The sequence below is a fragment of the Dichotomopilus funicola genome, assembly GCF_033296635.1.
Source record: "Dichotomopilus funicola strain CBS 141.50 unplaced genomic scaffold C8A04scaffold_41, whole genome shotgun sequence".
Taxonomy (NCBI): Eukaryota; Fungi; Ascomycota; class Sordariomycetes; order Sordariales; family Chaetomiaceae; genus Dichotomopilus; species Dichotomopilus funicola.
This window is the reverse complement of record NW_026944062.1, coordinates 54,415-73,943: the sequence shown is the minus strand read 5'-3', so window position 1 is coordinate 73,943 and position 19,529 is coordinate 54,415. Positions and strand designations below refer to the sequence as shown.

At 55.5% G+C, this 19,529-nt stretch overlaps 7 protein-coding genes across 7 annotated transcripts; 1 reads left to right on the top strand and 6 right to left on the bottom strand.

Annotated features, from left to right (window-relative positions):
* Nucleotides 1-385: 385 nt before the first annotated feature.
* On the bottom strand, nucleotides 386-1,237 carry C8A04DRAFT_29631 (uncharacterized protein; the record flags this gene model as incomplete). The annotated part of the gene is made up of 1 exon (XM_062781076.1): nucleotides 386-1,237. One exon carries the CDS (start codon nucleotides 1,235-1,237, stop codon nucleotides 386-388), a length of 852 nt encoding a protein of 283 aa, XP_062636048.1.
* Nucleotides 1,238-2,939: 1,702 nt separating this feature from the next.
* C8A04DRAFT_38065 (uncharacterized protein) lies at nucleotides 2,940-4,762 on the top strand (the record flags this gene model as incomplete). Its single annotated transcript, XM_062784099.1, has 3 exons — nucleotides 2,940-3,210; nucleotides 3,360-4,340; nucleotides 4,719-4,762. 3 exons carry the CDS (start codon nucleotides 2,940-2,942, stop codon nucleotides 4,760-4,762), a joined length of 1,296 nt encoding a protein of 431 aa, XP_062636047.1.
* A 331-nt stretch (nucleotides 4,763-5,093) lies between these two features.
* On the bottom strand, nucleotides 5,094-5,616 carry C8A04DRAFT_13055 (uncharacterized protein; the record flags this gene model as incomplete). The annotated part of the gene is made up of 2 exons (XM_062777564.1): nucleotides 5,094-5,333; nucleotides 5,413-5,616. Coding segments are annotated over 2 exons (444 nt in total), but the record flags the coding sequence as incomplete, so codon positions are not given.
* Nucleotides 5,617-10,618: 5,002 nt separating this feature from the next.
* Nucleotides 10,619-11,743, bottom strand: C8A04DRAFT_29627 (uncharacterized protein; the record flags this gene model as incomplete). The annotated part of the gene is made up of 1 exon (XM_062781075.1): nucleotides 10,619-11,743. The coding sequence occupies one exon, from the start codon at nucleotides 11,741-11,743 to the stop codon at nucleotides 10,619-10,621; it is 1,125 nt and encodes a 374-aa protein (XP_062636045.1).
* Nucleotides 11,744-13,225: 1,482 nt separating this feature from the next.
* Nucleotides 13,226-13,453, bottom strand: C8A04DRAFT_29626 (uncharacterized protein; the record flags this gene model as incomplete). Its single annotated transcript, XM_062781074.1, has 1 exon — nucleotides 13,226-13,453. The coding sequence occupies one exon, from the start codon at nucleotides 13,451-13,453 to the stop codon at nucleotides 13,226-13,228; it is 228 nt and encodes a 75-aa protein (XP_062636044.1).
* Nucleotides 13,454-16,749: 3,296 nt separating this feature from the next.
* On the bottom strand, nucleotides 16,750-17,076 carry C8A04DRAFT_29624 (uncharacterized protein; the record flags this gene model as incomplete). Its single annotated transcript, XM_062781073.1, has 1 exon — nucleotides 16,750-17,076. The coding sequence occupies one exon, from the start codon at nucleotides 17,074-17,076 to the stop codon at nucleotides 16,750-16,752; it is 327 nt and encodes a 108-aa protein (XP_062636043.1).
* Nucleotides 17,077-18,265: 1,189 nt separating this feature from the next.
* On the bottom strand, nucleotides 18,266-19,096 carry C8A04DRAFT_29623 (uncharacterized protein; the record flags this gene model as incomplete). The annotated part of the gene is made up of 1 exon (XM_062781072.1): nucleotides 18,266-19,096. One exon carries the CDS (start codon nucleotides 19,094-19,096, stop codon nucleotides 18,266-18,268), a length of 831 nt encoding a protein of 276 aa, XP_062636042.1.
* Between the last annotated feature and the right edge of the window lie 433 nt (nucleotides 19,097-19,529).

The following is a 19,529-nucleotide window of genomic DNA, read 5'->3' as shown; positions in this document are numbered from 1 at the left end:
GCTCGGGTCTCATCCCTGTGGACCCTGTCTGATGGCACAGCATGTATATGTTCGATCGGATTAAATCCTCCGCCCACGCCTCCACCACCTCTTAATACCGTTCCTAGACTAGTGCCTCAGACCTGACTCCGACGGCACATTTTGCAAAAAACATTCACGGTAATTACACAGTTCAACACACACGTGTAATCTTCGTGCTCACTGGGCTTTCTTTGTAAAAGTAACTTGACATTCATCCACAACCAACCTGCCCAGCAGGGTTTATTGATTCCTAACTAAACGCCGAGCCGAGTACCAATGCAATCCCTCCATCCTATCTTCGTTTCTATCACAATCATCCCTTGTCCTTGCGCTGTTGCTTTGCTTAGCTTACCGTTTACGTAGCTTAGCGAATAGGGTTCCCCCGGGCATCCAACTGCTGCTCCCGTCTCCGCTCACGCGGCTCCTCCCTCCTCCGCTCACGGGGCTCTTCCCGGCGCGGGGCCGGAGCACCACCGCCGCCACCGTTACCACCACCACCACCGCCCTGGCTCCGGGCCGGGGCCGGGGCCGCCTGCGGTGGTGGACCGCCACGGACGGGCAGCTCAGTAGGCGCGGCAGCACTCGAACTACCACCACCCTCACCGCCCGCGGCCGACCTGCGCATGCGCGTGGGGTTAAACGCCGATCGCGCCTCGCCGTTGATGCTAACAGTTGCCTTCTTCCCGCGGAACCGGTCCTTGATTTCATCCAGCTCCTCACCGTCGACCATCAGGATCGGCAGGCCCTCCAGCTGCTGGCCCACCAGGCCATCGCCAAGGCGCGGGATCCGTGGCAGCGTGGTCAACTGTCGGGGCCCGCCGAGCACGCGGAAGAGCGGCTCGGCGAACTCGCTGCTGATCACCACGGGGTAGACGTGGTTCTCCTCGATACGCGACCAGTGCTCTTCCCAGTGCGCCGCTAGCTGGTTGTCCTGGTCGTCCTCCCAGAGATCGCGCTCATCGGGCTCCGGCTCGGGAGGGGCGGGGCCGTCAGGGTCGTATTGTTCCTGTTGGGCGGCTTGTTGGCGGGGAGGACCGCCTGAGGAAGACGGAGCGCCGGAAGAGCGAGGGGCACCGGAGGAGGGCTGGGGGGCAGCGCGTGAGTTGGCGCTGCTGGGGGCCGGTGCGGGCTGTTGACGACGGGCTGGGGGAGGTGCCTGCTCGTTGCGGCGGGCGGATTCGCCGCCTTGCTGGTTGCGACGGCGGTTGGGATCCATGGTTGTTGGAGGTGGGTGAGAGGAAAGTAAAGAAGAAAGTGTTGGTGTTCACCCCGTTTTCTGTCTGTCTGTGTTGTTGTGTTTTTTTTTTCTCTTTTTATTTCGGTTCAAGCTTGGGCTTCTTGAACGAAATATAAAACGTGCGAAAAGTCAAGTGCGAGGTCGTCGGTCAACGACGGAGTGATTGGCAGGTTGGACTTCGGTGGGTTGAGTTGGGAAGGGCACGGGTCGGAAGTCTTATATAGCGCCTGACCAAACTTGACTTGTCGCGGACCACATTTAAAGACCCTGATATGGAAAAATACCAAGCTAAGGACTTGTGCCACATTGGAAGGCTGAAGGGGCGTTAGACAGGCCCCTTCATCGGCTGAAAAGCCCCGGCCAATGAGACCACGCGACTGGGCAAAAAAACCCGCAAATTCCCACTTTTGGGAACCTAGCCCGCCAACTCAGCCAATCAAATTGCTGACTGAAGGTCGAACTCAAAGTCCTGCACTACCATCTACACCACGCCTTCGAAGGATCAAAACTCCCGGCATCAGCGTTTCAGCAATCCTGCGAGTGCTCACAATCCTGCGAGAACTCACACACCTATAGACCCTCATGTGAAACGATGACATAGATTAGTGTTGCTTCAGCTAGGAATCCTAAATGGCCGTTTCTCTCACGAAACGCTGCTGACTGCGCTGATATTTGTTGGATTAGATCGTTAGTTTTCTCTTGGCTTGATGAGGTCACTTTCAAACTTTGCAACAATGGACTAGTTTAGCGAAGTGGGATCCAAATACGCCCGCTTGGCTATTCCGGTCTTCCTCGCCCGCGTGGCTCGGACTATCGCTACGCCCATCCGCCACAGCGCCGATTCGTCCCAAGTCTTGTCAGATCTTCAACCCGTTGACAGTTGGGCCGGGATTAGACTGATGAATTCTATTTTCAACGTCTGCCTGGTTAGTAAGCCGGCGGTGGCATAGGCGAAAATAGGATTTAGTCTCTCACGCTCTGTCCCTATGTCCGGTTGACTAGGTACATGAAGCTCGTCGTCTGATATGTCTCTTGGCTGATACGCTCCTACTTGGTCAAGACCAAGTAGCGTTCCTTTGCTTGACCCTTACCGCCCGGTATGGTGGCTATGCCGCCACATGCGTACCGTATCGATTGCCGGTTACCGATGGCATTGAGAACGGACGATTATAGACGGAGTAGTTGGTGCCTTGGTGGAGCGGCCTCGTCGAGGCCCGCGGCCCCTACTCACAACCAACGATACAAGGGCCCGAGAAACATAGGGAGAAGGACGCTGGTGCTTCACCCTTTACACCCAACGGTAGTTTCTGATGCGTGGTCCGGTTGAAGGCCCCATTCTCAGCAATCCTTGGTCTGATGGTGCGTCGGGGCCCCTACTACCAACCAATGGCTAGCCCAACAACCCCCGAGGTTAAAGAAAGATGGAAAAAGGTTAGGGTGTTGTAGGTTCCCGGCCATGTTTGTATAAAGTAAGTCAGGCAGCCCTGCTCCGATCGGCCTTCTCGGTGAATGAACATTGACACAATCCCCGTCACTCCCTTACTACCAATACCGCCAAGCGTATTATCTGAAAGCCTCAACACTGGTGTTGCTGGCCTCACCCCAATTCGTTATCGTGTATCCCATCTTCCCCATCCATTGTATTTCTTTGATATAGTTTCATCCCTCGTCCCTCGACAAGATGAGTTCTTCCGGCCCCCCCAAACCTATCTTCGGTATCGAGATCGAGATCTTCGTCAAGGTCAAGCGTGACGTTGAGCGCGATGTGCAAGCACACCGATCGCGCGGCTCGTCGCTGCCGACACACTGGCAGGAATGGAGCTTTTCCTTGACCAACGACCGGCCGAACAGCAGCGATACATTCAACCGGCAAGCCCGGCAGCGCGCCTGCGTTAAGTTGGCCCTCACGTCGCTGATCAATGACGCTTTGGGCCGGAACCACGGGTGGAAATGTGTGGGCGACGCCAGTTTGTCCGAGTGGAAGTTGGAGGATGCCCCTGAATCAGACCTGTGGTGTAAGTTACTTCTTTACGATCAATCCCTGAAAGAAAAGGAAAAGAAAAGAAAAAAAGACAACGTAACGTACTGACACACACCACAGGGGGTATTGAAATCATCTCGCCGCCCATGTCCATCGCGAAGCGGTGGCAGAGCGAGATCCGCGAGGTGTTCGACGCCATCGGCGAGCAGTTTGAGCTGTGGACACACCCGGTCACGTCGTGCCACGTGCATGTGTCGCCTGGCCCGACGTCCAAGACCAAGTACAAGGCGAGCCAGATGGTGCGCATCGCCAAAGGCGCCTTCTACTGGGAGGACGCGCTTCGCAGTTTGCTGCCTCACGACCGGCGGAGGAACGACTACGCCAAGGCCAACCACAAGGCCTTCGCTACCAGTCTTTACAACAACGTCGAGCGAAACGGTTGGAAGCCGGTGTTCAACGCCATCGAGAACGAAATGGACCGTTTTGAGAACCATCGGCAGGGCCAACTCAAGTGCTTCGCCATCAAGATTGCCGGCGGCCATCTCTCGCACCCTAACGCCAAGTACCGCAAGGAGCGCTACCTGTCCATGAACTTCCTACCCTACACCCGTATCGGCACCATCGAGTTCCGCCGGCAGGGCGGTGTCGCCTCGGCCCAGTCCGCCATCCACCGCGTGCTGCTGGCCGTCTCGCTGCACATCTCGGCGCGCAAGTTCGACTTCAACGCCGTCGCGAACAAAAAGTCGTACCCGAAGACCGAAGATCTCATCCAAGAGCTCAAGGCCGTCATCGCGAGCATGCCCAAGACCTGCCACGGCACCAAGTTCGTCGGCTACCTGCGCGAGTGCGTCGAGATGTACGGCCACCGAGAGCCCATGTCTGAACGTGCCGTCAACGCCCGTGAGCGTCGTCTGCACGATACCTCGGGCTCGTCGGTCATGTCCGTGCCCAGCACCGGGCCAGGGCGGGTCTCCACGGGCATGGGCAGCGGAAATACGCCGCGGCGTACTGGGCCACCTCCGGCACGAGGCGGTGGCCGTGGTGGTCGCGGTGGTGGTGGTGGTGGTGGCCGTGGTGGTGGTGGTGGTGGTGGTGGTAGTGGTCCGCGCATCGTCGAGGCCTCGCCTGGCGCGCCGGCACGCCGGACGACGACGGTGGTGCGCGGGCGGGGTGGGAATACATATGAGATTGTGGACGCGCCATACCGGTAAGCGCCATGCATCGGCTGATCTTGTGCTGGTAAGAATGGGCGAAGAAAGAAAGGAGCGAGGAGTAGGGGGCCTAGGGGCTGGGGTTAGGTTATGTAGACAGTCAGGGTTAGGGATGGGGAATCAGGGGCTCGGGGTTGGGTACCCTTTATATCGTTTGTCGGGCTGGACCCGGGGCTGGCGTTTAGCGGCGGGTTGGTTCCTCCATGAAGATAAAGGTTCTTGCATTGTCTTGTACTTCGTTCCTGTTCTAAATGTGAACCTCACCAAGATGTTGTGTTGAGATCCAAAAACGTTGAGGTGAGAGTGAACTGAACGGACGTCGGACGATGCTCACCAATCCAAACGGGGCAAGGGCGCTCGTGGTAAGGATGCCAGCTGTTCTAATTAACTACCTATTCTGGAAGGGACAACCGTAAAAGCTACACACAAGACCCACGTTCCCAATGGTTTATTTCCCACATTTTCCCACGTATTAATGGTCACGCCACCAGAAGAAGAGGTAATTATATGCCCCACGTCCCCCACTCTCTCAAAATTTGCCCTTTTCTGTAATTAAATAAGAAACCCGTGATTACCATTCTCAGCACACTGTGACCCTGACCGCCCCGAATCGGCCAATTCTTGACTATTACTGGTTGCGTAATCACTGGGGCGGCGGGTTGATGGACCCCCCAATGTTTTCCAAGTACGCGATGTTGTTGAACTCGACGTCCAGAGACTGGATTTGCCAGGACCCCGCAGCGTGGGTCGCGCCAATGATGGTCAACCCGCGCACCTGCTGCTGCTTCTCTGGGTCCACGCCAAACGTCGCCTGCCAGATGAGTGCGATCTCGGTGCACGACGTCGGCGTCGAGTGCGTCACCACCAGCGGAAGGTGGTCCGGCTAGATTACCAGTTAGTTAGCCAGTTGGTGCCTTTTCAAGTGATTATTAGGTAGCCCGGCATGGGAGAAGATAACTTACCGTGGCGGTCTCGTAGTCAATAAACGACTTCTTCGTCGGGAACGTGGCCGTACCCAGGGGCTTCCCCGCCAGGCTGTTGATGCTGTCTGACCGATCGATAAAGTTATCGGCGAGGTACTTCCCATTGGCGTCGTCCCAGTGGTCCGCCGAGAGAATCCGCACGTACGCGTCTACCAGGGTCGTCACGTCCTCCGGGAGCAGGCAAGTCGGCGTTGGTGTCGTCGTATCAGCGCACCCATCGTCGCGTGCGACCTTGGGACCCTTGGAGCCCTTAGAGCCCTTTGTGGCGAGAACGTCGGGGGGGCCGCCGGGGGGGCTGTGGGGGGATTTACCCTTGCCTTGGGCTGGCCCATTGTCGGTGCCTTTGCCGTCTCCTTTGCCAGTTCCTTTGCCTTCTCCCTTACCCTTTCCTTTTCCTTTGCCCTTCCCCTTGCCATCTCCAACGAAGGCAAATCCGTCCCCGTCGGAAACGGCAATGGCGTCACGGACAACACGGGCGGGCGACGGCGTCTTACCGCTGTTGCTGCTACGCAGTCCGAGCCCGAGCCCCTTGGTTAAGTTGGAGACAGTATCAGTGGCACCGCCGAGCTGCGGGTTGCGCGCACGCACCGCGTCGCTGACGGTCTTCGCCGCGTCAGCAACGTCGACAGACGGGATGGTGTCTGTGACGTCGGATGCCACGGGGGCAGCGAGGCCGAGGCTCGCGAGAGAAAGAACGGCGAGGGAGTCGACGAGACGCATGTTGACGAGATGTGAAGGAGGTTGTGAGGGGGGGTGAGTTGCGTTAAGGGGTGGTTTTGATGAGGAGTGTTGAGTTGAGAAGGCAATGGTGGATGTTCGGGTTTTGCTGAACCACGACTTCTTTTATGGCAACCTCGCAGCAGTGATGGTTGGCCGTCGGTCGCTGGCACCGGGCTTCCCCCGGTGTGGCTTCCGGTTGGGCGCATGCCTGGGTCGCGGCGAGTACGTAAACATGGCTATTGTGTCGTGGTACAGATGGAACATCAAAATTTATTCGAGTCCGGGCTTTGACGGTCAGGCGTCAGACGCAGTAGCGTCTTCAACAAATAATCAAGATTCGAGTTCTCAGGGGAGGATACCTTGGAATCTGTAGGCAACCGGTTGAGGAAATTGCACACTCATAACCGCCAGAGGTGCTCGAGCGCTAGCATGAGTGCACAACAAAACGGCCCGAGGATCGGTCGTCCAAAGCACAGGAGTCTGGAGGGGCACGCTGAGCTCCCCTTGGGCTCATGGTCTCGAGTCGGGCAAACAAGCACCGCAGGCCGATAGTTTACGTAGTACCGTCATGATCATCCCTAATGTAACTTGCGTTTCTATCTCGTTACCCTGGCCGCCAGCCTGTAGCCAGCGGTAAGAGCTCGTTCTCCGGAACGCCAAGTATCACCCTCAGCTCGTCCACGCGTTCCTAGGCTGATGTTGTGGAACGTGATGTGCTGATCACCGGCTGGGACGATAAACAGCACCCTGGGATCAGGTCTTGTAATAGCTGCAGTGATGTATTTACTGGCAGCTGGTGGGATAATAACGTGGGACCTTGGGAGATTATCTCTTTCGAGACCGTCAATAAAATCTTAGGAAAACATGTGTTTCGGTTTGTCTCTGGAGTTCTGGACTTGGATGCTGCTCCCAGACCACCAGAGCCACATGTTGTTTGATTACGTAATTACGTTAATTAACCAAAGTTGAGCCCATGGCAGTTGCACAACAGCAAATCATCGACGGAGCTTTGCATTCAAGAGTAGAATAGGAGTCTGGTCCAGACAAGCCGTCAATTTTATTTGAGAACTCCAAAGAATCGCACAGAGTCCCCGACCAAACATAAGGTAGGTGTTGCTCCTTCACCGTTTCCCCATACATATCATTATTGAAGCCAGTGTTCCAATGATATGAATAAGTAGCGCCATGGCTTCCGGTCATTAATTGGCGACTGGCGATCGAATGATCTTGTCCCACACAACGCGCGTGAGTATACTCGTACCGCCGACTCTTTGCCGTGTCAGGAATGATCCTAGATGTTGACAGCCAGCAGGTCAACATCGGCTTGTCGAAGTTGGGTGACTCAAACGAGGGACAACTTGAGGCTGGGAATATGCGGGCTCACTATGATCCGTTCAGTCCTCTAAGCCTTGACGACGTGTCAGTGATTCGCGACGATTGACTTGACCAGCCACATCACCTGATCCCCGTCATTGAGCTACGAAAAGGATGTTTAAACGATTTCAGGACTAAACAACCAGTAGTTATAATGATAGGTACCCACTCATTCGCTCCCCTTCCATGGAAATGGCGTGATTGGTGACGCCGTCGTTTGCAGCTGAAAGTCAGACAAGCACTGAGCACCCTGCTTCGGACCTCCGAAGCAGTCGACGCCGGAAAGTCCAAATATTGGAATTGAAGGCATAGGTAACGCCGCCCAAACGGAAACAGGAGTGAAGGGATATTAACTGTCAAAAAGGCTTCTCGATTTGGCTTGAAATTAATACATATCTCATCCTCGATCATCCCATCTCGTTTTCCTTCCCATACTCCCCCTTCCCCTCTAAAATAACTTTCTTTCCCATGCTAGAACATGCCCAACCCTTTCCACGGCAGCGCTACTGGCGGCTTCTGATCCGATCCAATTCCTGAGGACGTGGCTGGTGAGCTCTTTCAACTTGAGCCTCCTGAAGATACATTAGTGATTACTGTGACCGACCGACGTATTTGGGTGCGTGTCAATAACGGTTGGACACGACTCAAAACGTACCATTCAAAACGTTAACCGGGGCATTGGCATCGACTGGAACTGGTACGATGACGTCGTTGTCTTGGGAGAGGGCGGGCATTGCGAAGCTAAGCACCAAGGCGATGAAGGAGGCGGTGAAACGCATATTGGGCGGTGGGTATTAATTAGAAGAACGGAGAAGAGGATGGTCCTCGAAAGTTTTGTTGCGCCTCAGCTGTTGTGTTTGAATGCGATAACTATCGAATTGCAAATTTACAGTGAGGCAACATCATGGGACTCGAGAACTTTAATCCATTATTTCAGATGCGGTGTGATGTGGCTTCGCTGTTTGAAATGAGCTCCTGTTCTTCCCATGTCATGTCTCGGGGGGTTTTCAGGTGCCGTTAGGCCTTACTGGCTGGGGACCTCCTCGGATCACCAAAAGTGATGTACCCGAACCGTGATCTCCAATACCTAATTAGCGAGACAGCATGGCATTGGCAACGGTCAAGGGGTATTTCTGACAATTGGTAATTAATTGCGTGCCCAAAACTGGGAACAAATTCCCAATGCTGCGTTCACGCAATCAGATCCTCTGCGATAAGTCGGCAACCGAAGAATTCTCCGTAGCCGGCTTTGTTTCACATTGGCACATTGGCCATGAGCGATATGCAATGCCCTGGGTGTCTCAGAAAGAAAGCAAAGGTTGTGTGACGGACACAACTGCACTGCCCCTGCGCCATAAGGATCGGACTGAAAAACAGGAATATCAAGCCGAATCATGGTTATCAATCATGATGACATTGAGTTCAACGAAATAGAAACACTGCGGACTATTGGGTTGAGGGTGCAGAACATGGTGAAGCAGGAGACCGCTTGAAACCGTGAGCGACTTTTGTTTTTGTTTGGCGCGAGGCTGCGAACCCAAGTGAGACAGTCACACTTTAGTTTATGGCCAAGATCGACAACGGCATTTGAAGCGAGACGAAGAAGCATACCAACACGATGCCACGAGCTCAGTCGTGAATGAGGATTGATGGACAATAATAATGTATTGGTGTATCCATCGTGAATGCTATAGTAGCGTTTCGTCTGACCATACTTGTAGGTGGTCATCAATGATCGTCCGTGTTCCATCCAACCCACAATCACTCCCCTTCAAAACAGACAGACATGGCGCAGCCCCGTATTCTTTGCCGCCATGTTAACTCCGCTCCCCGTTCGAAAAGAAGTCCCCGATCAGTGGTTGAAACCTCCCATTCCGGCCCAATTCAAGCATCGAGCCTTCGAGGGCAAACTCGATCTCACGCGCTCTTAAGCAGAATCCGAGTCAGACGACTAGTGCACAGCAGCGTTGGAGAGCCTTTCGGCAGTATTCGCCAGGTCGGTCAGGAAGGTGTCTCCCTGCCGGGGAGACAACACGGGGCCCGTGAGGCCGAGGCCGGCCAGGGCCAGGATGATGATGGAGCTGGTGGCACGCATCTTGGGCGTTTTTCTTTGGGGCGGCTGGGGTAATTATGGTGTTAGACAAGCCGGTTTCTGTGGAGGAAAGGGGACGGTGTTCAACTTACATTTAGTGGTGGTGGCGGTGGTTGCGTTGTCTAGGTAGAGTGCGTGGAGGATAATGAGAGGTAGGTAATGGCACAAACAAGAGCTAAACACAGGGGTGAATCGGGTGATCGCCCCGAACAGTCTTAACTCCGCTGTCAACATGGGATCGAGAGGGATGATACCCATCGTCTGCACAAGCGACGAGGGATACACTTACCTATTTGAATGCAAGTTGACAACCGAATGACCTCCTTCAAATAACTATACCGAGGTGCATGAAGCTGTTATGATGAGGAACTGGCCCTGGGCTCTGCAGCAGAACGAAGATCTGCGTTTTGACCATTTTATTATCCGAAAAAATCAAACTTGGAGAGCAGTAAATACATGAAGCAACTCATTTGTCACCCTCCTCGCAGTCTGGCGGCCAGGGTACGGTCAGCATTGGGCGATCGAGGTGACAGCTGCTTGAAAACCCTTGGGGATTGGCATCAGCTTGACTAACCCTAACCCTTTGACAAAACAAACTGTTCAGGGGCTGAGACCATGGCAACATTGCTATGACCCTAACCCTAACCCAGTCGAGCTATCAGAAAAGAACGTCCAGAACAATGCGAGGTGCAAGGAAACCATCGAACTACCAACTACCTCCCCTCGAATTACCCCTGGTTTGTTGAATAATCCATCAACCAACCCCGTCTCACACACGCCGATGCTCTTTCAATCGCCCCCTCAACTTAATTGATCACAACCGCGGCAGCGAGAACACCGAACAGTGATCGACCTCCACCTTCATTCGTCCCATCGCGGGTCAGAGTCTGAATCTCACTCCGACCGGTGACGGCGTCCCGCCGGGGCCGGTCGATGCCCTCACCTTTGCGCTTATTATTCCCCACCCCGGCCTCCTGTCCCGATCTCCTCGACTCCGAATCAAGGGTGCTCTCCGTTAGGGCGTTCGTCTCCGCTGGGACGGTCATTGCCGCTAGGACGGTCATCACCACTAGGACGCTCATCACCACTGGGACGGTCATCACCACTAGGACGCTCATCACCACTGGGACGGTCGTTCCCGCTAGGACGATCATCACCGCTGGGACGGTCATCGCCGCTGGGACGATCATCACCGCTGGGACGGTCATCGCCGCTGGGACGGTCATCACCACTAGGACGGTCATCACCGCTGGGACGGTCGTTGCCGCTGGGACGGTCGTTGCCGCTAGGGCGGTCATCACCACTGGGACGATCATCGCCGCTGGGACGTTCATCTCCGCTGGGACGCTCTCCGCCAGGTTGCAATTGCCGCGGGCGTTGGTCATTCCCGTTGTCGGAAGGCGGGGGGTTGCCAGTGGGGGGACCAGACGGGTGGTGCGGGTCGTTCACGGCAGAGTTATCTTCACCGGGCTGCTCTTGCGGCGGGCGTTCGTCAGCCCCGTTGCCCGGGGGCGGGCCAGGCGTGTATCGGTAGCCCGGGGGCCGTTGGTCGGCCCCGTCGGGGATATATATTTCGCCTGGGGGTCGTTGATCGGCTGCGTCAGAGCCAGCATCGCCCGGCTGCTCTCCCGGCCGTTCATCACCTGCATTGCCCGAGGGTGGAGGGGTGCCAGTTGGCGGGCCCGAGGGCGGGCGGAGAGGGTGGTGCGGGTCGGCCTGGTTAGAGCCATCATCGCCCGGCTGTCCTCCCGGGGGTCCGTCCGAGGGGGGGCCCGACGGGGGGGCTGACGGTGGTCCCGACGGTGGTCCCGACGGTGGTCCCGAAGGGGGGCCCGAGGGAGGACCTGAGGGAGGACCAAGAGGGTGGTGCGGGTCGGCTTGGCCAGAATCACCACCGCCCGGTTGTCCCCCCGGCGGGGCTTGGTCATTGCCCTGACCGGCACCCCCCTCCTCCTGTCTGCGGGTAACGGGAGCAGTATTGGGCGGGGAGACGGAGCCAGGGACACCGGGATGGGGGACGAAGGCGACGGCGCCCTGCGGAGAGTCTACAGGAGTGCCGCGGCGGGTGGGCAGAGCGTTGGCGCCCAAGACGGAGAGTACGGCGATGGAAGTGCTGAAGCGCATCGTGAGGGTTGTTGGCGTGGTTGGTGTGTGTGTGTGTGAGGGGTGATGTGAAATTGAGCTAGAAAAACGAGGTATTGGTGACTGAATCCTGAAAAGGGTCGTGGTGAGCTGTGACCTGAGTGATGCTGAGGAATGAAAGGGAGTTGTTTTCGAGTGGGATGCCGGAGCCTTTTATTCCCATCAACACTCTGCTATTTTCCACTACCGCTCTTCGGAATCTAAAAGTGAGTGACATTGAGAAAAACCTCTCACTCTCAATTGTTGTTGTCCGGTTCACCCCTCAGTAAGGGCCTCATCGCTCACAACTTCAGAGGATCATCGTCAACATGTCTTACTCATTACCAGGCCGGCATCACGGTCTCAAAATGGTTCGCCAGATGTCAAAACCCGAGCGATCTTAGCGTATTTTTAAGTCCCCGGGGCCCGACGTCACAGACATCTGCCGGACTTTGACGGATATACCAGAGTTTTCACAAAATCACAACTTATTGTGTACAGTATTACGTACATCCACAACACGAGAAACTCAGAGAAAGTAACAAAAAGACGCAGTTTCACGGGCACTATTGACGTGACGTTCGGATAATAAATGTAAATGCAGTTCTCAATGGTCGGAGCGGCAATCGCGCAGGCAGGGCCTGTCTCGGAAACAAGGCTTTTTGGGACGTGACAGCCCGCCGCAAAAACCCCGGGAATTGGCATCACTGTACCTAACCCTAACCCTTCCACATACAACAACAACACCTCAGGGGCTTGGTTCAGCAATGCCATATGAGCCTGTAAAGCGCTAGAGCCATGGCACGGTTTGATGACCGCGTTGCATGGTAGAGTGGTGAGGTGTGAATTGGGAGCATGCAACTAACCCGCCTGCCTCGGCCCTCACTGCTCAGGCACCCAACTGATGATTCACCCCGTGTAATCAAGAACTTTGCCTAGGTAGGTCTGCTATTACTTCTCCTCTACCTCTACTATGTACCTCAAGTTAACTTCACACACGCCGATGCTATTTCAATCCATCTGCCAGTCAAATCAGAACCGCAGCAGCCGGAACAGTGGTTGACCACCCCCTTCGTCCGGTTCCGATGAGCCCGGGGCACCCCGCGGGGCTTTGTCACGGCCCTCACACAGTGTTCATTATTCCCTGATTCGCCCTCGCTCCCTTCCTCGCCTGATCCTGGGCCCTCTCCACCGGACGGGACTTGCGACTGCCCATCACCATCGCCCGGTTGCTCTCTCCCTGGGGTTCTTCCGCCTCCACGATCCTGTTGCTGCCCAGCACCAGGCCCGGACACAACTGGCATGGCTCCTCCTCCCCCCCGCCATTTACCCCCTCCTGTCTCCGGGTAATTCGGGCGAGCTTTGCTTGGGTGAGGGGTTAACGGTGTCGGTTTGGGGGACAACAGCGACGGCGACGGCGTCCCGTCGGAGTCTGTCCCTCCGGTACACAGGCTCACATTCACCGTTGCATGGCTGTTCATCCCCCTAATAATCGTCAGCGCCGAGACCAGGATCCACATCGACCTGTCGCCGGGTAACGCGGACGAGATTGGCCGCAGTCAGGGGCGTAGGGGTGCCGGCGTTGCGGACGGCGACGGCGCCTCCTGGAGGTTCCACGGGGTTGTGCAGGCCGCCTCCGGGAGGGTCGCGGCGAGTGGGCAGAGCGCTGACGCCCAAGACGGAGAGTAGGGCGACAGAAATACTGAAGCGCATCTTGGGTGTTGCCGGCGTTGTTGATGCGGGTGTGTGTGTGTGTGTGTGTGTGTGTGTTGGGACGTAAAGTTGTCAGAAATGAGGTACTAATAACTGGATTTTGAAGATGGTTATGGTGGGCTGCAACTTGGAAGGGGAGTTTCTTTAGTGTAGGTGGGATACCCGAGCCTTTTATCCCCATCCACACTTGTCTATTTTCCCTACTGGGCTTAGAAATTCGAAAGTCGAGGGGCTCGAGAAACACCCTCTCAGACTCTCAGGTCGGTGTTAACCGCGTCCAGCCGAATACACGAGGCGTCTTCACAGCTCGGAGGATCATCGTCGGTATGTCTTGCTTGCTATTAATTTGGCTAACATCACGGAATGGTGTGTTGGGTCTTAAAATCTGAGCGACCTTAACGCGTTTTTGAGCGCGGCCATCAGACACCTGCCAGAGTTTGATGGATATATCACAGACATCACGGCTCGTCGTGCACACAAGAAAGCAACAATGCGGCGGGCTTCAAGAGCAGGTGGTGAAGCCTGAATCGGAAATGGAAAGGCGATCGACAATCGTCGGTCACGTAATGGCGCTGTGAAACAGAAGCTGAAGACAGGGGCAGTCCCGACACGCCCAGGCTGTCTTAATTCCACTGATAAAGATTCGCCGGTGCAAAAATCTCCCAGTGTACTCTCACCGTCTTCCCAAGCGGCGAGGGATTCGCCCATCAAATTGCCCGACAAGTCGATAACAACCAACTCACCTGCTTCAAATAACTAGTTAGTTAATAACTAGTTCACCATGCCGTTGCGGGGAACTGGCCCTTCGGCGGAACGCAAACAGGCGTTTTGTCATGTTATTGGGGAAAACTTGGAGAGAGACAGAAAACACAAGACGAGGCCCATTTCTTCGGCGGCCCTACTTATCTTCCCGTCTCTCCCTCTTTGATGCACACAATCAGGTAGCGCGCAGGGTGCAGCGACAGGGTCAGCATCGGGCCCCCATCCGAACCGGGGCCGTTCCGACCCACTTAATCGGAGCGGCGATCGGACCGGGGGCATGGCAAGCCTGTCTCGGAGGAGGGCCATTCCGGGACAGGCCATTCCCACTTTCAGCTGTTTCATATCACTCTAACCCTAACCCTGGCCCTTCAACAAAACAACGCCCCGAACCACACCACGTCTCGGGAGACCTGGGAGGGTGATGGGGGCACTGGAGTGTAAATTGGGAGCATGCAACTAACCGACCTCGAGCCGGCCTAGTTACCTAAGAACCGTGGCAGCGGGGCCAGTCCGGGCTGATCTCCCCCTCATTCCCTTCCTCATCTTCCTTCCCTAGGCTCCACGGACGAAATAATAATGAGATTCGCTGCCCTCGCTACGAATACCCCCATCATCATTGCCCCATTGCTCTTTCGGGGTTTCATCATCAAACGCTACCGTCGCCCCACCCCAGCAATGTCCCAGTGGCAAAGGGGAGGGGCTCAACCTGCCCTCCTCGTTATCCTCCTGTTCCCGGGTTTCGTCACTGCCCTCACCACCACCACCACTGCGCTTATTGTCCCCCGCCACGCCCTCGTCCCCGTCCTTGCCGGATTGTGCTTCCGGTGGTCCGGCATTCTCATTTTCCTCGTTCTCGTTATCGTTGCCTGCCTTAGGGTCTTGTCTCGCGGTGGCGGAGGTGCTGGGGCTCATTCCGGATATGACCGGCGTGGTGTGTAAATGTGTGGGTGAGTATACGTTATGAGTTGAGAAGTAAACCCGTCAAAATGCTGGTAACTTACTGATAATAACTCGACTCTCGGGAAGAATTGCCAGAAGCTGCGACTCGGACAATGCGTTCTAAACGGATGTAAGGGGAGTTTCTTTAGGTGGCATGCTTCGGTCTTTCATTCCCATCAACGCTCCCCTAACGTTACTTTATGTTGGTGACTGGCTGAGCTTGAACATTTGGGAATCAAGGACATCGAAAACGCCCTCGTACACCCAGATTGTTCAGCTAACCGGGTGGGTGTGACCTCCCCTGCTTTAGTTTTTGTTTCACAGTGACAGTGACTCCGTTAACTGACGCGAATAATACAAATGTCAGCGTCAGTTCCTGGCTGCTGTGGAAACTGCTTGGATGCCCCCTTGTTTTTCTTTGCTCCCATTGATTCCCCAGGGCGGCCGGCTACCCCTGCGATTATCTTGTTGTTTCCTTCCTGTGGTCTATTGACTCTACTAAACAGTGCCAGGGGGCCAGAATGGGCAACGAAGCAGTGTGTACCTACCCGGACCCAGAGATAATATTTTGCCGACTAGTGACGTGCTAAGATCGCTCGGATTCTTCAACTCCGGAAAGCCGTGCTGAACCGGTGATGCTCCCATAATAGTAAGACATATTTACGATGATCTTTCGAGTTTCGATATGCCCATTAGAGTGGAAACGGTCAACCCGCACGCTTGGGCTGGGACTTTGGGTCAGCTGAGGAGTCGGACCTGGATAACGACCACACTGTTTTAATTCCGCAACTGAACATTGGCTCGCGACTGACGATTCGAGGATTCACCGCATCGGTCGTCGTCTTCCCGAGTGAGGGGGAATGTGAACGAAAAGTGGGCAAGCAAACCTTAATGATCTCTAAAGGATTACGAGGTAATCAGCTACACGACGCCTGGGAAACTCGTGGGATTAACATGGTGGTAACCCTAACCCGAGCAACACAGCACCACAGCCCGTGGCAAACATCTTGAACATCATGCACGCAAACACGAGGAATGTCCCGAAAGGTAATCGGCTAGGTTGTGAGCAGAACATGGGATGTTGGAAGATGATAGTCCTATGTCAGGCAAAGTTCATGCCCTTTTGTACTCTGCTTAATGACCTTGTTTGCGTTTTGGAGGGTAATATATTTATTCTGGCTCTCCAGTCTGAAACTCTGAAAGTCTGCATTGACACTTAAAAGCTGCTTTAAGTATCTGACAGCAATCACAACGAAGAATCTTGACAGCGCAAGCGGTATGCAACACGCCAGGAAATGTGTCTTGAGATGACATATTCCTCGGCAGTACTCTCTCACTTCCATGTACCCCTTCCTTCATCCCTTCTACGTCTCTCCCAGACTCCGTCCATCATCCATAAAATCTGCACGAATTAATACCCCCCTGCGTCCTGTGACACGCCCATGGCGAGAACCTCAAGTAATATACCCGCAATCATCCGTCAACACCCCCCCAAGCCAATGCTCTCCCAAACCCCGAATGAACCTAGCTAGATGCCCTTCATCCAGCTCCATCCACCCCAAGCTCATATCGCACACGTGGTGCCATGGTCATCATCAACACTCAAAAGGGTTGCAAATCACCCGCCGACGAGCCGGCCCAGCATGCTCAACATGTTCAGCATGTTCAGCAGCCGGGGGCTCGGGTTCGATGATGCTGTCGTTTACGGTGCTGTGGGTGGTGGTGCTGTCGTCACTACCACCGGCCCCAGTAGCCGGGCCAGCCTGTTGGGTGCTTTTGTTGTACGTACAGTCGCGCCAGTCGAAGGGGTTGCACACCTGTCGACGGCCGACTGCAGCGGAGGCTCCAGCTGGGGTTTGGACCGGGAGAGCGAGGCCGGCTGTGGCCAGGGCGAGGAGGGCGAGGGACGTGGCGAAGCGCATGGTGGTTGGTTGTGGTGGGTGTTTGTTGTTGGAGGTTAAGTTGGGGTGTTGGTGTGCTGCCTTTAGTTTGGTGTGGAGAAGATATAAAGATGAGAGGTTGAGGTTTGATGAGCGCAGCAAACTGGGAAAACGTGTTTCTTATAAGTAGCTGGATGCCGTAGCTTCAGTTATTGGGAATTGGGACTGAGCTCAGCAAGCTGAGATGGCGCACGGCAGGGCGACAAACAACAGTACGTTTTTGGACGTTTGTGCGGCCAACATCCACCGGGTGTGTTTGCCTCCAACGTGCTTGACGCTTGCAACGGTGATAACTGTGTGCCCCACAAACCGCAGACCGTGAGACCCGCAAGAAAGGAAGTATGATTCGTGAGTTGCTGCCCTGCCGCTCAGCTTGTCTGTTGGTCTAATGTGGTTGGCTGCCGGACTATGATCGGCGTGTTGGTTTGGAGCCTGGTGAAAAAATAGCATGGTTCAGCAGAGGACTCATAATAGAGGACGCAAATTGATACTGTGCAAAGCTGAGGTATTGGTGTCGTCCCTCTCAGCAACATTCTGTGAGACACGCCGACAGATTACGGAGTGCCTTGAACCCAACGGATGAGTGGACCGGACGACACGGGGGTTCTGGCAATGGACACCCTAGGAGCGCCTGGATCCACCACCATGAAGACTCTACTGTGCAAGAAGGGTCTGACGCCCATCAGTTCGTGATGCTAGATCTGAGTCTTGCGAGCCCCTGCCGCGACCTGCTCTTGTTAACAAATCTGGCACGTTTTCAAGTTCCTCAGGTCCTGGAGGGTCGACGCGACTACGAGATGTGGCTAGGGATTAAGTAACTAGATTTGTTCCAAGGTAAGCTCACTTTGCAACACCGACGTTTGAGCTTGATGAGGACGAATAAATAATTAGCGGTCACTATCGAACATCTCCCATCTTATCGTCCAAAGGTGTGCAGTTTTCAGATCCTGATCACGAACCAAACCATTATAAAAGGTATACATGAACACTTTCTCCTTTCCCCTTTCCCCTGACAACACAACCGACACCATTCGTGGTTCCCTCACAACTATCGTGCTGGCATGTCGCATTCCATCTGTGAGCTCTAACGTCAATGTTGCAACGAAGGCCCTGGCGGGCGATACGTCCAGCCCTCCATACCCGGACCCGAGTCATCGCCGACCGACTGGCGCTAATGCAGCACATCACCCGCAACATTGCCGACCTTGCCAGCAGCACCGCCCGCAGCCGTCCCAGCAGCGGCCCCCTGGGCGATATCGCTACGCTTTCCCACCCGACCGAGAACATCGCCGACCTTGCCCGCAGCACTGCCAGCAGCCGATCCAGCAGCGGCGCCTTGGGCGATATCCCCTCGCTTATGAGGCACGGCACCTGTGACACCGCCGACACCACCCGCCGCATTACCCTCCGCCGCACCGGCAGCTGCCCCCGTGGCGCCATCAACAGCTTTGCCCGCGGCATCACCCGCCGCCGAGCCGGCAGCGTTGCCATCGGCGGTATCCCCACGCTTGCCCACCGCGTCACTCGCGGCGTTGCCGGGGACGTTGAACGGGTTGGTGGGATCGTCGAGGTCGACAGCGTGGACGGCCTTGGTGCCGGGGACAACTGGCTTACCGACGGAGTTGGGAATTTCATCTCGGTCGCCCTGGCCGGGAACTTGAATGGCACCGCCACGCTTGCCAAGCAAGGTATTCGCAGCATTCACAGCATCCCCAGCATTGTTTGCCACGTGCGTGGCATCATCCACGGTTGGGGCAACGCCGGCAAGGGGTTGACCCTCAGCCCGGCGTCCACGACCCGCTGCGTTGGCCGCGTTGTTGACAGCATTGATGGGGACGACCGGCTTGGCGATGGGGTTGGCGATTTCGTCGTTCAGGTTGTCGGGGACGGCGAGACGGTTGGCGTTGTGGAGGGGGTGGCCCGGGACAGCATTCTTCCCAGGGATGTTAGTAGGGAGGGCGAGGCTGAGCCCGGCGAGGGAAAGGAGGAGGGCCCCGCGCATGTTGGGCGGTATGCCGTTGAGAATTCGGCCGAGAAATGAGGGTAGATAGATGGAGAGGTCGGGTTTGTTGACCTGGCCCTTAGGATTTGTAAAGAGAGTGTGAAGAGACCTTGAGAAATGGGAGTCAACGAGACTGGGGAAAAGTTCGTGCTTTTAACACTCTCCCATCTTCACATCAATCACCTTTCATCGACGCCAGCTGTGACCGCCTCGCTAGCTCCATGATGGCCTTGTAAAGTGAATCGCCTGTGTCTCAGTCAACCTCAAGGTTTAGCTCCCGTGATGGGACTAGGTCCTGTTGATTGCAGTGAGACCCGTGAGGGTGACTCCACACCCCTTTGCGAACTGATTCGTTTCCCCTGGCGATTTGTCTGAGTGGTGGAAATCAACAATCTTGTCAAGCTAGGATCGTCAGGCCCGATCCCCGATTCAA